The 22,005-nt window shown below is 40.4% G+C and overlaps 1 protein-coding gene across 1 annotated transcript; it reads right to left on the reverse strand.

Moving 5' to 3' along the window:
* Positions 1-401: 401 nt before the first annotated feature.
* On the reverse strand, positions 402-21,190 carry GNS (glucosamine (N-acetyl)-6-sulfatase). Its single transcript, XM_050325358.1, has 14 exons — positions 21,018-21,190; positions 20,400-20,459; positions 19,527-19,733; positions 17,903-17,968; positions 17,387-17,485; positions 14,893-15,060; positions 11,214-11,296; positions 9,760-9,878; positions 9,024-9,127; positions 8,511-8,612; positions 7,219-7,326; positions 6,400-6,510; positions 4,391-4,551; positions 402-3,738 (listed from the first exon to the last, which is right to left on the reverse strand). Exons 1-14 carry the CDS (start codon positions 21,156-21,158, stop codon positions 3,663-3,665), a joined length of 1,605 nt encoding a protein of 534 aa, XP_050181315.1. The 5' UTR covers positions 21,159-21,190; the 3' UTR covers positions 402-3,662.
* Positions 21,191-22,005: the final 815 nt, after the last annotated feature.

Here is a 22,005-nt window from a genome sequence, read left to right on the forward strand (position 1 = left end):
TGCTCACAGTTCCCATTTTGGAAAAAGCCTTTATGTGTGATTTTATTCTTCCTCTTTCCCACAGACAGAATACACTGCTCTTAATTATGAACAGCAGTTTCTCCATTGTGCTTTTTGGTAGTTTTCCATCTATTCACCTATATCAGATTCCAAGGAACTCTGAGCAAGTACAGTTGCCATTTCAATTTGTCCTCTCACCTCGGTGTTTCTTCCTGATGCAAAGTAGTCAGGTGTTGTCCTGCTAGATGCTGTATATACAGTTCCCTGTGAAGTAGCCATTGTTAGGCAGCAGGGCAGTAAAGCAGAGAATAGGCTTATAAACCAGGAATTCAGTCCTTATAGACATGTGACACAGCTTAGTCCTGCAGAAAGGTTTAACTCAAGCTCAGTAACAAAGTTAGGAAGTTTGAGAGGCAGTTTATTTTTTCTTTCTCCAAAAGTGCAGCAGTGAACAGGGTCCTCTGGAAGGGCACTTTCTAAACAGACGTTCAAAACAGCAGAAATATGCTCACAATATGCTACAGCAAAGTATGCTCACATACAGAGAGAGTAATACAAAGAAAATCAATTGAATCACAACAAATGACAGCTGTTTCATTATGTTGAAATATTGTATTCAGCTTGTTAAGTCAGTCTCAAATTTAACTTCATTGAAAAGGTATTATAAGCTGCTTTGGCTGCGTGCTTCCATGTATGCGTCCCTGTTACAGCTTTATTCCTCAAAAAGAAGTCCAGTTTACTGGGCCCATGCTGGGTAAGCATGTATTAGCTGTATTTCCTTATGCTGAAGTGATGATAATGAATGTTTTTTGGTTTAGGGTAACATAATGAAGTTATTAACTGCATTTCTCCCTGTATGGTATCTACCTTACCAGATCAGATCACTAAAGATTCACAGCTCTACTTTCGCTACTAATGATTTTAAAAAAAGTAAAAAAAAAAATCACATTTTATCTAAACCCAACTCTGTACCAGTAAGGCCCTTTATTTAAAACTGTACATTTAACATGGATGCCTTCAGTAACCAGGTACAGGTACAGCCATAGTCAAATAGCACATGAAATGGAATATCCCAAAAGACCATTTAGTTTTAAAATAACTTAGCTGGGAATTAGATCTGAGTAAGAGTCAAAGTTCCTTCATAGTGGTTTTTTAATCAAAGATAAGAATTAACACTGTTCATTTGAGGCTGTTATTTATGGCAACAGTTATTGAGCCTCATTACAAAATGCTTTACAGGTATGTGCAGATAGCAAGAGTATTAATTTGGGTAAAGCATCTGGTTACTCATACTGAATAATCTGCATCAATTCTGTCAATTTTCATATTACTTATTAGGCAAAAAGTAAATAATTTCAAAAGAAAGTTTCCTTCTTATGGCTTAAGATTACTTTAAGAAAAGACTGTGTTAGAGTTACACATCTGTACCCATAACAAAGTTGTTTTCTATTAAGGAGCAACAGAATACACATTACTTGAACTACAACTGAATTCAAGCAGAAACTTGACATATGACCCAGATTTGCTAGAACTGTTGAGGGTTTAATGTGCAGCAATGTATTTCACACCAGCCTCCATACAGCTACCAAAACAAAGTTTAAACAAAGAACAAGTCTAAGTTGCTAGAATTCTCTGAGCAAAACACTACAAACATGAGCTTTAGGTTTAGCTCAGTGTGCAAGAGAACATTTGAAAACAACTTTGGGTTTTTTTCTAAAGACAAAACAGTTTATGAAGGATACCAATGGGCAATGCTAAGGCTTAAGAAACAATAAAACAGGATAAAGCTATAGTTGTAGTTAAGGAAAAGTCCTGAGTATTTGAAAGCATGGAAGTAGTTTGAATATCCAAAAACCTCTGTGTTCAGAGATGCTCCAGCTGAAAAGTTACCTTTCAAGCAATTTTTTTTCCCCCTCAAAATATTTGGTCACTTTAAGAGATCTGAAACACAAGCTCTATAATATCTAACCTGGAGACCACCACAGAAGTTTGCACATATAAGCTACAGAAAAGACAACTTCTGTGCCTCAGAATTAAAAGCCAAGAAAGTTCAACGTGTTTTATTGTAGCATTGCTTGTATCCAGTTGGTGGATCTGCACACTGGGGTATGCACTTTCACAGTTCTGAGAGTCATACTTTGTTGACTACTTAATGATTACTTATGACAAGGTAGTATGTGACAGAAGTGGAAATAGTCATGCTCTCTACCGGGGTAAGAGATGTGAAATAACTAACTGAAAACTAAATAATTCTGCCACACTTTGTTTGACAAGGGAACAATTATCTTGCTGATAACACAGTTTATTTGCCCACAAGCAACAGGAACTTGTCTCGCAGAAGATCCACAATTCAGTGTTTCCAGACAGTGTTTTGCCAATGAATCTTTACAGAAGTTGTACAGTAATGCAAGTTTGGATGTTTTTCAAGATTTAGAAAGATACTCAAGTTTGGGTGCATGTGACAGCTGTATTTCAAATAAGCCTAATCAGAAGGTTGAAAAGACAACATTCTGTCAGAAGGAAACTTAAGTGGTTTCTGACATGCAGACCTTTGGTGTGAAGGCCACTTTATTTCAGGTTCCAAATAGTCATGTCTCAACCAAAAAGCAACACTGTGAAGAACCTAAACTGCCTAAAATACCTCTCTTAGCCTAATGTCTAGTGAGCAATGATTTTGTGATTTACTTTTAGCTAGTTTGCTTTCAAAATAAATTACCTTCAAAAATCTAATCAACATAAGATGTTAGACAATTCAAGACATTTGGAGGTTAGAAACAGATCAACTCTACTGTGGTGCCCTGGTTGTTGGATTTTGTTTATTTTAGTATTACTTCTGTTTGTGTATTAAAAACAGACTTAAGAGTTAGCTCAAAGCACAGGCACACTTACTTCAGTACTTGCTAGCCTCAACACTCTTGTTTAAACTCACTAGGAAGCCTATCCTAAACCCTAGGAGTTTTTTCAGTAACCCGTTCCACCATTTCAAACTGAAAGGAGCCTGACATTACATTCTTGTTTGCAAGCTACCAAAGCTGTCCTACAAAATTCATTGGTCTCATTTGAAGTTGTCTCATTGAAAGAGACTCCTTAGCAAACAGATTTTAATTCTGCACAAGACACTTGCTAGTCAGATCCTACAGTTTTGACTAATGCCTTCCTACTCTATTTTGGGCTAGTTTGCTATTGTCATTAACAGCTTTGAGCTCAATGCAGGAAACCTATAATTAAACATAGCTCTTAAGAAAGTCTATGACACTGAATATGGGTGAGCATTACTGTGCAATAGCACCTGCCTATCTAACCTGACTCAAATATGCATTTATTGATTTTTTTAGAACAAAATAAATGGTTCAGATTCATAGGCATAGGTTCACCTCTGTGCCTGTGATATGAAAAGGTATTTGAAAGACAAAGGTGATAATCAACTATTTGAGCAAGACAGATTAGCTGTGTCTAACAATTTACAGTTAGAGTTCAGCTGTAAAATATACATATTGCACAAGGCAACCAGCTAAAGACAAGGGGTTTTCTTCCAAACAGGGTTTGAAAAACCCATTAAAAGTCTTCCAGCTGTGATCAGCGAGAATTAACAGAGACAGACCTGCTGCAGCCACTGGAGAAACTGGTCAGTAGGAGCTGATTGCAAGAGGCTCTCGATGGTCTTATAAGGACTGTGCAGAAAACCTCCGAGCGCGTACGCCGTGATTGCTGAACATGAGCCGTGGGTCAAACCTGTACCTATAGGAAGGAACGGTCAGTGTGAGCTCCTTGTCCTGCAGCGTGACCAGCCCTTCTAGAAAAAGCTTATTGCTAGAATAGCTCTGGTACAAGGCTATGTGAGTAGTTGCTTTCTCAGCTGTATGCAGTAGCAACAATCTCTGTCTATAAGGAGTCTTAGGCAACCAAGGAGTGGATGGTCTCCAAAGACAAATACTAGCTACAATGTACCAACAGCCCTCAGGCACGTGTAACAAACATTCAGGAGCTGCATTCTAACAGAAAGCTTTACTGCCCCAAATTACAAACTTCTGTAGCTGTAAGGACATTTTAAATAGTGCTTAAAAAAGCTTTTCCTGGTTTGCAGGCAAACCAAAGGTCACTGTCTCTGACTACTCGGCACAGCTGTACGCTTCAGCTGTTCTAAGTCAACAATGGCTGACAACACTGAAGTAGTGGTATTCATACCATCGAAGTTATATTTGGTAAGTTAAATTAAAATAGAGATTAAGCATTAAAAAAATAGAAGCATCAAGAAAACGTCTCTACTAAACATCAGTACTTACATCAATAATAATATATTCCATCAGAAATACCCTCTATAAAAGCTTAAATTAAAAAATATATACTTATATTTAAAAGTGTTATAATAATTAAGTGGAGCAGTGTTTACCCGGGATCAAAGACACCTGGTGTACGGCAGGTTGCTCCTGAACAGGACTGCAGCATCATTAATCGATAGTTCATCTTTTCTAGAATTTCTTGATCAATTGTTTTAGCAATGTTATTGATCTGGTGTGGATCTGCAGTCAAGTTGTACACTTCCACAAACACCTGTAGAAGAGAGTTCTTGCACTGTATTAAGTCCTGAATGCTAATTAACATTTAGTAATATTATTTGGGAAAAATGGTTTATAGCAGCACACAGTCTAAATGTCATTTTGAGCTCCACTGCAGCAGCCCCACACATAAGGTATGTTTAGCCATGCAGCTAAGTGGTCAAAAACTGTGTGAGCAAAGCAGAAGTGCTGAGGTAGCACAGTATTGTTGGAAAAGTTTTTACTTTCACCTGAAGGACTTGCCTGCTTCACTGCAGATTCTTCTCCAACACATAAACGGAACCTGTCTTATGACTGTAAGACCACAGTAAGAAACCAAGGCTAAGCTGGCTGTCTTTTTACTAACAAATCTCAAAATGCACAATTATACAACTATCACATCACCATTCTAGGTTCATCAGATACTTAAGAGATGTCAGACCCAAACAGGTGTCTTGACTTCATGTACAAAATATGCTGAACACAAGTATGCTATAGCCATAAAAGAGAAAAGCTTATTCTGCATGCGTGTGCTTTGAGGTTTGTCTGGAGGATTTTAGGGCAGATTTGTTTTTTGGGACACTGAATCTCTAGACCATTCTGTGGGACAAATACTGGTCAAACATATCTCAAGAATTCAGCTGCAGTTTTGTCTGTACTAGAGTAGGAGGCCTGACTGCAGATGATATCGATAAAAATTGGCTGAGTTGTGTCTAACACAGATAAAGACATATCTGGACAGACTTTGGCTGCAGGCTTTCTTACAAGGTTCACTGCAAGGTTAGAAAAGTCACATTGCTCCACCTTCCCAATACTGTTGGTCTTACTTTAGCTAACCCAGGTAAGCAGTGACCCAAAAATGCCACAGCCACACCTCCTCAGTAGAAAAAAAACAAAGGGACATGCAGAGTATTATTCAATCAACTTTGGAGTCTACTTTTACCAAGAAAGCTGCAAAACCTATTTAACTTGATCATGAGTTATCAGAAAGTGGAAGAACAAAGGACAAAATTGGCATTTTGGTCTCCTGTATAGTTTTTCACACTATCTAACTGCAAAAACATCTTGTGGGATTTACTCCCCTGGTTTAAGTTGCTCATTGTAGACCACCATAAAATGTGTTTGTGGTGCACGATTACTGGGGATACCTGTTGTTCATGCTGTTATTGCACATCTGCTGACAATACAGCAGTTTGTTAGATCTCTGACCCAGCTGCCTCAAACCCAACATGCTCTAGAAATAGAGCAGCTGTGTGCAAATGGGCACAAGTAATGATCAGCTGTGTAAAACACCACCTTTTGTGTGTACAGTGTGTGCTCCCCTAGTGACATCTGTACAGTTTCTGAAAGGGGGAACACTATGTCCTTTATACCCAAAGAAGTATGTTTTTCCCCAAAAAAATGAGTAATAGAAGAGAAATTATTAGCCTGGAATTTCAGTTCTTCATGAGTAAAAGAGCTGCAGCTGAATATAAACACACCAGAGGTACAGTGGAGCAGAAAATTTTGTAGAGACTAGACTGCCATATGGAACTAACCTAAGAGAGAGAACTGAACCCAGTCCAGCAAAGCTACCTGAGAGGCTGTTAGGTAAAACCAGAAGGTGATAATCAGAGTTTAGGCCTCACTTCCCTCCCCCCCCCCCCCCCTTTTTTTTTTCTTTTTTTTTTTTCTTTTTCCCAGAACCTCACTACTGTTTTGGTCAAACATTCTCACCAGGAGATAACTTTATCCTGCAAGCAATCCTAGTCTATCCTAGTCTGCTTTTCAGGGTTCTTCCCAGAAACCTTGAGAGCTGATAAGAGTACAGACTGACTCACACAGCTGTGAACAGCTGACATCTGCTAGTCAGACAGAGACTTACCTCCCGGTCATCAAACTCACAGTACTGCAGATCCCAAGAAGTTGAGAGTGTCCTTACACAAGCATATGTGTTGTTATAGGAATCTTCACAGACGCAGTCTGGGAAGCAGTGCTGTGAAGTGAGCAATGAACAAAAACTTCAGAGCAGGAGAAAAAGAAGAACTAGCAATGCTTTTCCTAGAGACTATACTATACTCATGCCAACAGCAGTTAACTGACAAACACCACAAACAGACCTTATTTTAACACACGCAAGTCTCCACTGGGGATTTTAAGCAAAAACTCAGTTCTTCTGAATTTGAGAAAGTGTTGTTATTAAATTAACCATGATTAAATGCCTTATGTTCAGGAAGCTACTGTACATACACTGAACAGAATAGCACAACACACTACTGAAGACAACACCAAAGGGATGCTTTACTTAAATTAAAAAAAGCAAAGCTGGTCTGATTCAAAGAGTAACTAGTGACTTAAATAATAGTCACAGACAAGACTTGTGCAACAAAGTCACTGCAAGTTTAGAAAGAACATTATGTCACTGCCACACACTTGGCTAAGCCCACACCTTCCTGCATCTTTCTCCAGCCTTGAGGCCCAATAGATTCCTGTTGAAAGGTTACTGTGATCTCCATGGTCATATGGAGATGTCAGTTCCACATGGCTGGGATATCTCCCTCCAATTCTCAAATGCTGCACAGGACCTACAGAGCTCCAGCTTACCAAGACACTTGGATTACATACAGAACCAGGTTAGCCCATACAACAAATAGGTTTAATTCAGCAGCTATTTCCTAACATTAACAGATCTTGTCTTGCTTACTGTGACTCCAGGTCCTAGGCCGGGACAGGTAGGATCACTGCCATTGTATCCTTCTCCTTGGTACTCCACCAGGAAGTCTGATCTCCACGTGACATTTTTGTCTCCTCTCTACAACAAGAGGTTAACACAACTTACTATCTGCTGCACCATGAAACAGAATAAATTCTCCATGCTTGGTATAATACTAACATTTCCCACTGCTTACAAGGCAGAGTCAGTCTTAAATAACTGACTTTAAGGTTAGAATGTCTTGTGTAACTGGAAGACAAGCATTCAATTCCAAAAATATAAGTACACTTTCTTGTGAGGGTTTAAAATACTATCTTCAATTTATAAAGGATCATGCAGTAATACCAAGTAGGAGCCACATGGCCAGATATCACTATCCTGCAGACAATACCTGTAAACAAGGCTGTTTCTGTTTGGTTTATATCACATTACAACAGGTGCAAAAAGATACCCCTTTATCTTTAAGAAAAGATAAACACCTTTAAGAAACAATTAAGTTTTAAGCTGGTCAATTTGTAGTTGCATTTTAAAAGACAAAGAAGATGAAACTGTAAATTTAATATGCAGTCATATGCAGTAAAACAATGATTTTCAGTTTTGATTCCATCCAAGTTTAAACTAGGTGCCTTTTACCTGCTTCTGTCTAAAGAACGGATTAAGGTTTAGGATACAAGGTTTTAAAGCAAAGCATGGTTTGAAATCTGGATGATCTTTCCAAGCTTACTTTCCAAGTAAGCTGCCTTCAATTTATAGACTAAATTTAATTAAAACTAAACAGATCAACTGCAAGCAGCTTTATTTAAATAGGCTTCTGCTCACCTATTGGAAAGGTCAGGTTTACTTTATAAAACCAAAGGCATTTTTCCAGACTTTGGCAGGAAACACTAGTTCTACTGAAAATGGAGTCAAACTAAAGGTTTAGTAAGAACTGTCTGCTCTTCTCCTATGTCTATGCAGAGAAATGCTATGAAAAGGGGAAGGAGGATGCAAGGTGGAAACAACTCACAGGCTTCAAAATAGGAATTACTACAAATGGCAGGATTAGCCAAAGGATGATACAACTTTCTATTATAAAATGATAGCAAAGTTGCAGTGCTTATGAAAATAAGCATTTAAACAACATACCTACTTTTTTCAGTAATCCATGAACATCCCATGTGAAAATTATATCAAGGGAAGAATCTGGGTTATGAGTCAAACTAGTCTATCAAAGGAAGTAGTATTCACTTTGAAGAATTACCCCTGCAAAAATTATCAGTTACTATCCCTGTTCATCCACTTACCAACAGTGGCAACAGTGACATCCCATCCATCTGGGTTTTATTCAAGTCATATCCCGCAATATCCAGAATAGTGGGACCCAAATCAATATTTGCAACAAGCATCTGCAGAGTGAGAAAAACGTAACTTCAGAAGATCAGAATCTAACAGATGTAATAATAGGACTTTGGTATTAAAAGTATTTGTAATTTTAGGTACATCTAAACACTACTTAATTTCATCTTTATAGGCTAATGGACCCTGTGACATTCAAAAAGCAATGGTAGGTACTTTGGAAAGCGAGTTCAAAATTCATTTACTTTGTAGCTTGCAAGTACTTAACTTCACTGATTCAAGCAAGAACAGACAGCTTTTTATAACAAGGTCTCTGTACTTTCTACCACTCTGTCTATTTAATTTGAGATATATATATATACACACATATATATGCAGGAGGATAAACTATTACCTGAAGCTGATAACTGTGAAACAATATTAAAAATAAATCTATACTGTTGATTTCACTTCTTTCTTACCTTGTTTGTCTGATTTGGTTTTATCCCTGGTCCTCGAACTAGCAATGGAACTTTGATATCAAACTCATAAAGCTGCCGTTTGTCTATTGGCAAAGAAAACTGGCCTGTACAATAGAAAAATTGAAAAAGTTAAATGACTTCTTGTTTCACATTTTACAAGTCTTGTCTTACATAGAATCATAGAATGGTTTGGGTTGGAAGGGACCTCAAAGATCACCTAGCTTCAAATCCCCTGCTGTGGGCACATAATTGCCAGCAGACAATTTGTAAAGAAGTCAGAAGAGGTTCTTAACCTGAACTCCATTAACAAATTGGAGGATAGGAACAGACAACTCCAAAATATGAGCCATATTTTAAAAAGTTTAACAGCTTACATACTGCATTTTTAGTTGTACAACATGATACAGATAGGTCTTCGACAGATTTTTACCTCTTATGCCAACTCTTATTACAGAACACAAAGACCCTTCCTCCATTTCTGTTCTAATTTTATGTGTACCAGGATACACTGGTAGAGATTAATGGTGAAAACCACAACCAAGCAAAACCCAATCAAACTACAAAATCACCAAACACCCCATGCTGCAACTCCAGGTTGTTTTACAACTCAAATCAGTACTTCTCATGTCTACAGGTTTCCACAGTTGCTGTTCCCATTTTCTGGAGTGGTCACGAGGGTAAAATGTTATGAGATTCCTGGTAAGGAGTAAAATTCAGTAAGCAGTGAAAATTTTACCAGTGTGGAAGCCATTGTCTGATGTGTAAAAGATGTATGTGTTGTCTAATTCTCCATTCAGTTCCAGTTTCTTCACTAGTTTCTCTACCAGGTCATCTACTGACAGCAGAGTTTGCCACCTATACAGAAAAAGCACTTCATATTAGAGTATGAAAAACTGAGAATAACTGACTGCAGGTAGGCCACTCATATCCTGCTTCCAGTTAACAATGTATGCGCTGTAATTAAATCATTTTGCTTACAAATTCTGAAAACAAACTTCATAGACTACTACACTGTTCTTTTTGAGGCTGCAATTAAAGAAAGAAATAAGACTGTCTTGAGTTGTTGTTAATTTTATTTTGTAGTGTCTGTAGTGTAGACACCAAAATACCGATTACTTCTTATCTGAGGACAGTGAAGACCAACTCTGAGGCAACACTGTGTCAAAGAGCCACTTATCTCCTGCAAGGTCACTTGCTATTAGTTCTTTATATGTAGTTTAATATTAAAATGCAAGACTGCAATTAATTCAGTTGTCTACATGAGATACTTTCTGTTTGAAAACTATATCAGCTATTTTGTATTACTCATGTAATGTCAGGGTCCATTATTTCAGGCTATCTAAAGCCTTCAACAGCTACCAGTTCTTTTTTTTTCTTTGTCCTGGGATTTGCCACTGAGAAAAGTGACTGCTTCCACAGACTAATATTATGCTGAATTAAGGACAGCTATTCAGTTCTTGGATGCTGTTTCCTCCAGGCTTAATTTAAGATTTTGTTGCATAATTTTACCTTCAGGTTTTATAAAGCAAGAGGCTAAAAAAAAAAAAATCTTTGTTTTCCATCTCCAAAGTGCCTGATAACTTGTTAAAAATAAAGTTCAACACTTAAAGTTAAGCTAATGCTTATTTCAGAACTTTTAAAGAAAATAGACCTGCAGTCAAAACAAATGCTCTTCATTTCTATTAAAACAGGAAACAAGTCTTATCTAGACATCACTCCCCACATCCCCTTTTATAAAAAGGAATCAAGCACTGCCCTTGGCGAGGCAGGTATTCCCATGTAAGACTACAAGCCGAGGTTAATAAATCAGATTAGCTGGCAGACAGATCAGTCACATTTGATGTACATTATGCAAGAATCCAAAATTAAGTGAAGTAGAAGGTAAGGCCATTTTTTAAAATAAAAATCTCTAGTGCATTGAAAGAAAAGCAATGGACAACCCAAATGTGATCAGTCTTTTTTGTGATAAATAGTGGCAACATTTGTGAATAAAACATTTCTGAAGTCAATGACAAGTTCATTTGCCAAAAGTAAACAAAGTCAGGTTGGCTGAGACATATGTCAGAGAACTATTAGAGGTAATGTGATATTGACTGTCAGACTTACTACAACTTTTTAAAAAACCCACACTTTAAAAAAAAATAATTACAAGTTCTGATCAGAAACCTTAAGCAACAAGAAAATTCTTACCGCTTTCTATAAGCATCATCAAGAAACTGTATGGAAGAGTTAGTCATTGGAGTCTTTGCTTGTCGAATTAACCAGTGCTTGTTCTGAAGGGGAAAAATCAAAAAAGACAAAGATTAGTGTAGGAGAGAACAATCAGATTTTAAACCTTTCTTAGGCCAATTACAATAGAAATTATTCCTGTGAAACAGCCAGGCAATGCTATCAAACTGACCTGACTCACATTTTACATGAACCAACAGAGAAGATCAGTTTCAAGAGTAGAATATATTACATTTTGCTCAGCCCTTGATGAGAGGAAAATAACTGTGGATCTTTACAAAGCAGTTCAGGGAAGAAAACTGTGAAAGGATTTAGGAAGGCTCTCCTAGAGGTAGAAGTCTGACTATCAGAGACAAGTCTGATGAAAGCAATCTAAAGTATTGAGCATCGTTGTAAGATTGGACTTGGTTATCAGAGTGATGGACCTTTGGGACTAAGATTAGTGAGTGTCCTAATGGGTAGAGAGGTGGGAAGAAACTCTTGCATCAAAAGCAATTGGAATTACTGAAAGTCATAGACAGGTGAGGACAAATATTTGTAAAAGCGCCGCTATCAGATTCTTAGCAACCTATGAAGTCCGGGCTGGATACTAGGGAGGAGAACAAAACATTACTGTTTTATTTGGATTTTGACTTCAAAAAGGGAGCATTTCTTTCGCTGCAGCATCACTGATTCTTCTAGCTGCATCCTGAACTTTCAGAAACAGCCCCTTCCTTTCTCCCCTCATCCACCCCCCTCCAAAGTAATGAAGTCTATGTAATTCATATAAAAAGTGATACTCCCACATCGAAGCACCAGTCTGAACTGGGTCAGCTGCTGTACAAATACATGGGAAGGTCTGTTGTGAGCAACCTGAAGGTTAGTATTAGTGGGAATCAAAACAAAGAAGAAAGTCATGTCAATGCAGCTTTACACTTTCTCATTTAGTAGGTCAGAGATGACCCACTCATCATCCTCAGCTTGAGCCTGTATTTAGCTGGTCCCTCCTCTCTGTAGAGCTTCTCCTTATGCAATTTTCCTCCTGTCACAAGCAAACAACTCTGAATGAGCTCAGGCTTTAGGGACTCACAACGAAGTGACTCATCCCCTGCAACTATTCAGTTCCCCTGGTGTTTGTTCTTGACAATTAAAGGAAAGATTTTTGGCATGAAGACTTAATACCGTGTCCAGTTTATTTTAATTCAGTTGTATTCAGATTCTTTTTTACAGTAGTTGTAAAAGAGTTTTCTGGAGACACACCACATAACTATCTCAACAAGAAACAGAGCATAATCAAGGCCAAACATCTGGTACTTGTGTGTTGGCTGAGAGAGGAGAAAGGGAACACATCACAAATATCTCCAGCTTAGCAGAAGTTCTTGTGAGAACAGAGGAGTTGGCAACATCACCTGTGCACCAGCCACTTTTCACAAGGGGTTTGCTTCAGATAGGTGCTTCATAAGGCTGGTTAACTCAGGCAAGTCACCAACTGCAGTAGAATCCTCCTCTTTCACTTGAGTATTTTGTTCTTCCTATCTTTCTCTGAAATTTCAAAAACTTCAGACAGAACCTAAACACCTTTGTGGATTTCAATAAACTTCACACTGACTCAGAGTTCTCAAATTTGCTTCCCTGTCAAGTCTCTCAGCATTTACATACAAAGCTGTCCACCAGTCCTGCTGCCTCCTTATGTTCCATTCTCAGAGAAATGTTAGGAGATCAAGACAATATACCATATATTGCTAGCAGAATCTCAACACAGTTGTGCTCCGATTTTGCAAGAAAAACAACGCGTGAAAGAGAAATATCCAACACGTATCTTAATCAACTTCTCTCTCAGAACAGCTTAGAGAAAACACTCGTTTGGATATTAACAGTCCTGCTTGGGAACCCAGAGAGGTGCCCATCATTCCCTACTGTTCATGGCTGAGGATCTGAAGCAGAAATTCAAGTCAGATTCTGAGCAGTGATGTACACAAGAGCTTAACTCCTGTTTTTCATGCAGAGATTCTGCCTAAATGGCTCCTTTTAGTAGCCCTCGCCCATATACTGTATAAGTAAGCAAGGCAACATTCATTTAGGAGTCAAGACCATACAATGCAAGACTGTCCAGCAAGCATTACAACATCAGTGAGGATCTGAGTCTATGTACATGTTTACTGCTACTGCAGGGAATCATGCTTGCCCTAGAAAACAGTGAAGCTCAAAGAAGAGTGAGGCTTCAAGACCACAGCAGTGCCAACTGCAAAAATGCACATCGTTAATGACCTCAGCTACTGTGTCTAGGAAGGAGGGTAATGCTACTCTGTTCCTATGAGAAAACTGCTGTATCCACAGATATTAATTACTAAACACTATCATTTTGCTTTGTGTCATACAGCATTATGCAGAGCTTTTGCAGCACTTAAGGGAGCTCCACACTGTATGCTAGCTGCTGACTTCACTGACCAAGTTATTTCTAAGTCACTATTTTAAAAGCACTCAATTACTACAGTAGTGAAATCCAAGCCAAAGTTCAGGATCCTTTTACAAAGGAAAAGATCCCAGTCTGATTCTTACTCCCTAGTTTGAAACTTAAAAGGTTGGGCTAAAGCATTTATTACTGCCTGCAGCTCTTTTCTCCGCTTTCGTTCGTGTTTTTATATCGTACTGATAAGCACAGGGTCATTTTGCAAGCTACAATCAAAAACCAAGTTTCATTCTGTACCACAAGTCACAGTGACCTTAGAAGAGGTACAACTGGGCTCCTGATAGGCATTTAAAAAATGTTATCCCTTAGTCTTGAGATTAGAAGCAAATCTTGAAGTGAAATAATTGAACACTGAACAGTAGTGGGTTCCATATTTTAAACTACTTGAATCAAAAATACAAAACTTCTGTAAACTAGGTATCTCACCAGATTAACTGTGAATTTCATTTATCAGCAGGGTAAGCTGCAGCAGATTAGTGTGAGCTAGACCACAGCTGGCTAAGTTTGCTGGCAGTGGAAGATACTGCCCTGTCTCAAGGATGTCTGAGTTTGTAACATTAGGCACAGTAATTCTGTTTGCGGGTTATTTCAATAAATGAAAGTTCTTGAAGTCCTTAGTGACCCTGGGCCCTGTGGTTCATGATTTCATTAAGTCCTCTGGTTAGTCTGACATGCTTGTCAACCTCAAGGTTGACAACCCAAGGGCAGCTTTGCCATGAGCTCAAGGAATGGACCACCCATCCACACCAGCAGATGTGCACAAGGAAGACAGGGCTCTCAACATTCATCACCCGAGCCTTTGAGTAGCACACTACCTATGTGTTCTCCTGAACTCTTGAGAGTAATAAAAGAATTTTTTAAGAGCTTCAGAAGAGTCTGGAAATTGGAGAAGAAATTCCCTTCTTTCCATCTATCAGTTGTAGTTCCATTGTACTACCATATCATTTTGTCACTACATTTTTTATTTACAAGATATTGGTATGCAAATATCTTAAAAATCACCATAAGTGTATCTGACCCTGACAGACCTCCCAGAATCATTAAATAACCAGTAGTCACGGTATTGGCCTATTCTCACTGTTTAAACCACCAAGTTAGGGCACTGTCTACTGCTCTCACAAACTAGAGCAACCTGTAGAAATTCTTGCTAGTTAGCTTACCTTTCCATGAATATTAAAATATTTAGCTTACCTTTCCATGAATATTAAAATTGCTGTTTCTTGGTGCACTGACATTCTGAAAGCTCTTCGTATACTGTGGAGCAGGTGTCCAAGGGGAGTGTGGTGCTGGGGTTGAGATCATCATAAAGAAAGGTTCGAAATTAGATTTGTACTCTAAGAAGTCCAGTGACATGTTGGCCTGCAAACAGTGTTGTTGGAGGAGAGAAGTCATGCCTCAAAGGAAAACAGTAAGTATTTCAAAAATCCAAATTAAACATTTGTAACTTATTTAGAGCTTAGTATACTGGGAACTTTTAAACTATTTAAAAAACTTACTGTCTGCTCATCTACAAATGTCTAGAACAGCAGCTCATGATAAAAATAATCCCAAGCGCTCATATTAAACAAATAATTTGTCCCACATCTCTGAAAAACTTTCTGCTTCAGAACTTTGCATTATTTAAACCTGGAAAGCTCATCAGAAGTTTGTGTCTATTCCAAATATCAACAGAATTCACCTAAACAGGTTTTATCAAGTAACATCAGAGCTTTCTTTAATACAATCAGAATCCTTCTAAGGCTTTTAGATGTCATTTGCTGTTTGACAGGTCCCAGTTCAGCAGCTTCAATTGTCTTCAGAAATAGCAATAGTTCTGGGAAATAATTTCAGCCCCACTGTTTACAGCATATACTCATTCTGCAGTAAGCTCCTAGATTACAAGGCGTGAAGACAGCAGGTCTGGTGAAGAACAGTGCCAAACTTCACTCGCTCATGCCACTTCACTGCACTTTCAGTTTCATTTCAGCCTATGCGCAGTTTCAAGTAGCAAGTTAGAAGAAATTGTGAGTTCCATTTTGGCCCTCTCTTGGTCAGCCTTTAAAATTAAAGCTTCAAAGATATTACTCATAAATGAGTTTTTCAGTATTCAAATCTTGCAGCACTTTTCTTTCCTGTCTGATTAGTATACCCCATTTTGGATATCCTTTTTCTTTTTCTAGAAAAAACCCAATACATTAGGAATTCCCCCTCTTCCTTCCTCCTAACTTGTACATCTAAGCAAGTAGGGCTCGACTTCAGTTATACGACAAGAGAGTTAAGGAAGGTAAGAACCATTCAGAAACCAGTATGATGTAGGTAAACTCACAGAGGTAGCCAATTTTGATTTCAATAGGAGTTTAAACTGCAACATGTGAGGACTGCAGTAGAAAGATTCAGATGCCCTTAGTCAGGACAACAAAGCTTGTGCTTCACATCAAGCAACACAGGAACTTTGCATAAACAATTTATTCCTGTGCACTTAATTCACACAAGTGAATTAAACCTGAACACTGGCTCTGAACTGCTGAATACATGTTTAGTAACTACAGGCAGAAAGTAGAAAGCAATACACTGAAAATCATAATACACTGCTGTGTCAATAGATAACATACCACAAGTAAGCGGTTTATGCAACAATGACCTGTTGGACAAAATGCTTACGAGCTGCTGAAGGATCAAAAAAAAACCAGTACAATGCCAGTAATAGGATAGTCTCACTTCTGGCCTATCAATTCCAATCTAGCTTTAGACGACGTAAATCTAAATTTAATCAGACAGTTGTTTAGTACCCTAGGAAATATCAATCAGTGCTGTTGCTAGTAAGCAGTTGCCTGTTCTAGCATCCACTGGAATGAAACTCCTCAGGGTCTCCATGAAAGACTACAAGACTGCATGAGGAGATATCTCAGAGAAGAACTTTTTCAAGTGCTGCATGTGAGACCCCAGCAGTACCAACTCATACACTGTAACAGTGAGTCAAATTATGACTCCAGCTTGGTAGGAAGGGAGAACATCCTCCCTTTCCCCCCCAGCTACTACTGCTTGCCAAATAGGGCCTTACAAGAGCTAAAGTAACTCTTCCAACTTTCCTTTAAGTTGTTGAAACCTTTGTTACCTCTATCTCAGTAAAGATGCGACAAACTCCCTGGGTCAGCTACACGTTGCCCTCTCATACTATGAAGGACTGATTAGTCTTTGATATTCCAAGTTATCAGCCTGATGTAGCTGGAGATTACAAAACACTAACACATCATAATGCCTAAGAAACAAAACAAGCTGTAAAGCTACTCTTACATGCTTAACTTCCTACTGAAATCTTGGCCCAGTTAATCTGTTGCAGAAGATGCACATATATATACATATATATAATGAAACATATCCTTTTATGAAGTACTTTAAATCACTGCCTATGTGTTCCTCATGCATCCCAGCAGTAAGCATTAACCTCTTGGTTAGGCTACAGCTGACAAACAGGCAGCTGGAATCCCTTTCCTCTCCAGAGCTCAAACACAAGCACGTCACCTCTAAATATACTCAGAATCTTGCTCTGCTAATTAATGCCCACCCACCATCATGACAGCACAGCTGTGCATGTATGAAGTAATACAGCCTAACAAATTATCATCCCACCCTTCCCCAAGCCCTCAGCATGAGGTATTATCTGCTCATAAGCAGCTTCTGTACCAAACGTTGCAAAATTTCTTACCAGGACATCTGTCAGATAATCTACACTGTAGTTCTCACCATGCCTTCGTGCTTTGCCATTTACTGAAAGAGTGTAATTGTAGTACTTTGAATTTTTCTCCTGTGGAAAAAAAAGTTACACAGATCCTTACACAAAATAACATGTACAATGATTAGTTGAAGTAGTTGAAGTGAGCTGCCCACAAACATTTGTCAAATAGGTTATGAGCATTTGCCATAAGGATACTGCAAGAATTCTCAGAAGTCTCCAACAACAAAACTTATTTTAGTGCTATCTCACACTGCTTTGGCTTTAAAAACTAGGCTTTTTATCCAGGCACTCAGTAGGAGTAGCCTTTGTGAAAGCCAAGGATCTGATGTGCAATAGAGGAAAAAAGGGAAGAAAATTTGCATTGTCAGATGCTCTTTGCCTGCTCTTTCATAATCAGCAAAGTTAGAATTCAACTAGGATTGCAAAACCAAATGGGATTACGAGCAAAATTAAGTATTTAAATAAAAGAAAAAAAAAATCACATACCAAAGCATACCAGAAACTCCATCCAGGAGGGACATGACCTACTCCCCCTGCATCCTCTGCCCCGTACTGCAAAAAGACAGACCATGACTCACAGTTTCAATTATGATGAATAAAAGCTAGAAATTATGTTTCATATTCACGTGCTTTATTCAACACTAGTCAGAAACCATGTTAGGACAAACTCAATTTCAGAATGGGGAAAACCCAAATATATACACATATAAAACCACACGTAGAGCCTGTTAAAGAAACCAGGGTTCAATAACTAGAAAGACAGTAACTGAAAGCTTGGTAATCACAATAAAATTTAAGTGTTATTCCCTGCTCTATTTTCTTGTGAAAATATGCAGAAATCCTGGAGAACATATGGTACGCCATCAGGTAATGAGAAGTGATCAAAATATCCACATGGCAGTCTTAGGCTTTGTGACAGTAGTTCACAAGACACTAGAGAAAATTTCGTGTAGACCAATAGCTTCCTTCATTCTCCACAAAAGGGGATAGGAACTTGAAGCAATGCTGGCCTCTTAATCACCTCAGTGCCAAATAATCTACAACTACCCTTTAAGACAGCAAAAAAGGGAAAGTAGCTGCTCAGTCAGTGCCAAACTCAAAACAGAGGGTGCCTCAGAGCAACACAATGGGTTTTCTCAGGGCTGCCCTCTCCCATCTTCATGGCTTGCCTAACTGCAAGGATGAGAGACTCTGCTGAGTCAAGGGATGCTCAGAGAAAGACAGTTAAGTTTCCCTTCCCCTTGCTGCCTCAGGAACATCAGTAGAAACAAATTCATGCATTGCTACCAAAATTCAAGTTCCATTATTCTATTATACCACCAACATTTTCCACCAAGAGATGCAAGGAAAATAATGCTGTTAAGAACCCTGTAACTCATCTAGCTCCAAATCCAGTTCCATCACACAAGAGGAATACCTAATCTTAGAGCTTTCAGTGCTGAATTTTACATCTTACCATAAACTACTAGAAACCATAATCTAGCTAAAAAGAGAAAAAACCAAAAGCACACATATAAAAGTGATTTAATGATTAAATGCTGGGTAACTACTGTAAAGAGCTCTGAAAATATGTCCTCCCAATGAATTTACCTCAGTGGACACTTAATTTTTAAAATATCATATTGACTGCCAAAACAAAATAGTCCTCTGATGCAAGAAGATATGTCAATCAGGAATATCTAATCAAATATTTTTTTTTAATTTATTTAACATCATGCATGGTCTGGCATTGGTCTGATGGGTTCTTCAGTACCACATGCCAATCATCTATCCATTTCCTCCAGTCATTAAAATCATCATCTCTAAAAATTAACACATTTGAACAGACTAAAAAAAAAGCTTTTGGATTCCATCAAAAATCAATTCCATCAGTCAATTTCAAAATCAACTTTAAAAACATTCTGATATCTACAGAACCTGAATTTAATCACATTAGAGATCTGAACTCTCCATTGTATTTATCCCCTCTGAGCAAAGAGAAGCATTCATCCAAGTAACATCATATTATACACTTTGTGGACCCACCAAATAGAAAAATCACAGAATGTTTAGAAAGATAGACAAATGCAAATAAACTGTAACACTAAAAAAAAAAAAAGTCATGAAATACCTCATTTAAATACTTTCCAGCAAAAAAAGTTTGATAACCACACATAGATTTGAGTAGCGCTGGGAAGGTATATGGTTCTTGAATCTTCTGCCATAACTTGCTGCTACAGTTCCCTTCCAGAGTGTTATTGACGACATGATGATTATGTGGATATTTTCCTGTTAAAATGCTAGCTCGACTGGGACAGCAAAGTGCACTGGGAACATACTGGAAAAACAGAATGAAGAGAGATAAGATTGGCATAGTAAAACAAAATCTCAAAATTTATAGTTTTTAACTATCAGCTAACAGGTTGATTAAGATGTTCATCAACATTAAAACCTACTTCTTTCTGGACAGACAGAATTACGTTCCAAATATTTTCACTAATGAAAAGCTACACATGAAACCAGTTTCAGGTCTCCGCAGCACGTGCCCTTCAACCCCTCAATGCAAGATTAGACATGGTTCTTACACAGGAGCAATTGCCCATAGACTCACTCCACTATTTTAGCCACAGAGACACACTAGAATATGAAAAGAGTGAAATGGATTTTCATTGTGCATGAAGCTGATGAAAGTTTCAAGTAGCTACTTCTAATGCTTCTCAGTTTGTAATAAAAATATTCAGACTACGCAGTTTTACTTTACAGTTAAAGGAAGTTAGCACAAGTGTATTCAGGAAGTGAAACTTTCCTTCACAGATTTTAACATGACCTTAAGTTATATTCAGAGACCTAAAAGTAGTTCGAGACTGAATTTAAAAAAACCCTACAACCATAGGTACAGGTTTCATAAAACTATTACCAGCTTTGAGACCTCAGATGACCCAAGATAGAGAGTACACAAATGCATGCAACCTCAGAAGCTCAGAGAATTAATGCGAACACTTACTGCATTTAGGAAGGTTATTCCCATCTGTGCAATGAGAGCATTAGTCTTCTTCAGGGGGGTCTGGAAGAAAAATACCCAAAGGGTGTCAGCTAAAAAGGCAAGGATGCCAAGTAAAGCAGGGGACTTAAAGCAGGCTACGTGAAAGAAGTCCCACAGCCATAGATTTCAGGCACCACGCAGGCAAGACACTAAGCGTTCTTTCCTTCTTGCCGGGGCCTGGAGCGGCCACAGTGGTTGTGCAAGGTGGGCCCAAGGGAGCAGAGATGCGGGGATTTTCTAGGGGTACCCACAGGGGCTGCATGGGAGACGCCCCATGCCCCCCCGGCCCAATCGAGCCCCAATGGCTCTGCATAGCAGCTCATCCCAGCCGCAGAAGCCCGACCGTGCCGCTCCTTCGGCGGGGCAGCTCGGCCGGAGGCCGCGGGAGCCCCTGCCCAGTGTCGGGCCTGGCCCAGCCCGCCGCCCCTCGCGGCCGGAGCGACCCCGGCCCCGCGCCCTGCCCAGCCCAGCCCCCGACCCCGCTCCCGCCGCCCGACAGCCCCGTATGCGCCCCGGCGGCGAGTCCCGCTCTGCCTCGCCGCGCTGCCGCCGGCCCCGCGCCCCCCGCGGCTGGGTTACCATGCCGCCCAGGCAGACATCCTGGTCGTCGGTGAGGATGAGCACCACGTTGGGCCTCCGCGCCTGCCGGGCTGCCCGCGCTGGGCTCAGCACCAGCAGCGCGGCCAGCGCCAGCCCCCGGAGCAGCAGGGCGGGGGCCATAGCGGCAGGACGGGCCGGGACGGGACGGGCCAGGACGGGACGGGCCAGGACGGGACGGGCCAGGACGGGACGGGCAGGGGTCTCGGTGCCGCCGCGGGACCCGGAGCAGCAGCGCGCGGGCCGGCCCCGCCCGCGGCATATGACCCGGGAGCGCGGGGGGGGCGTCACGTGGCCCGGGCGACAGCCCCGGCCCCGCCCCGTCGGGCCCGGCCCCGCCCCGGGCTGCGCGGAGCGGCCTTTTCCAGCTGGGACCCTCGCTCTCCGGGGCCGCGATGTGTGTAAATACCTATGGAACGGGTGCCGGGGGATGGAGCCAGGCTCCTCTCGGTGCTGCCAAGCAATAGGACAAGAGGCAACGGGCAGAAACTGATGCACAGGAAGTGTCACGTGAATACGGAGAAGAGCTTCTGTGCTGTGCGTGCACTGGAATAGGTTGCCCAGAGAGTTTGCGGAGACTTCCTCACTGGAGATACTCCAAAATCGCCTAGACGCGCTCCCGTGCAGTGTGCCCTGATTGAGCAGGGAAGTTGGACCATTTGACCCACTGTGGTCCCTTCCAACCTGACCCATTCTGCGATTCCGTGCATTCCTGACCTGAATTACCGCGGCTGCCCCGCCTGTGGCCGGTCCGCCTGCAGCACCATCGGTGCCCAGCGAGCCCAGACGGAGCCGTGTGCTCCGGGCCGCAGGCTGTGCTGCGGGGACCGGCCGCAGCCCAGGTACTGAACTGCCGCAGAACCAGGCCGCCGCTCCAGCTGGAAGCGGAGCAGGACGGCGGGCAGGACGATGGTGCCCGGGTACCGCGCCCAGTGTCACCGCCCCGAGGCGGGGCGAGGTCGCTGCCCCC

Source organism: Myiozetetes cayanensis, unplaced genomic scaffold, assembly GCF_022539395.1.
Source record: "Myiozetetes cayanensis isolate MyiCay16 unplaced genomic scaffold, myiCay2020 scf3, whole genome shotgun sequence".
Taxonomy (NCBI): domain Eukaryota; kingdom Metazoa; phylum Chordata; class Aves; order Passeriformes; family Tyrannidae; genus Myiozetetes; species Myiozetetes cayanensis.

Coding starts and splice junctions, on each gene's coding strand:
- GNS (XM_050325358.1), bottom strand. CDS start 21,158: ATGGCCCCCGCCCTGCTGCTCCGGGGGCTGGCGCTGGCCGCGCTGCTG. Junction 20,460..21,017: donor ATGTCTGCCTGGGCGGCATG/GTAACCCAGCCG, acceptor TTTTTCTTCCAG/ACCCCCCTGAAGAAGACTAA. Junction 3,739..4,390: donor CCAGGTGTCTTTGATCCCGG/GTAAACACTGCT, acceptor TCCTTCCTATAG/GTACAGGTTTGACCCACGGC.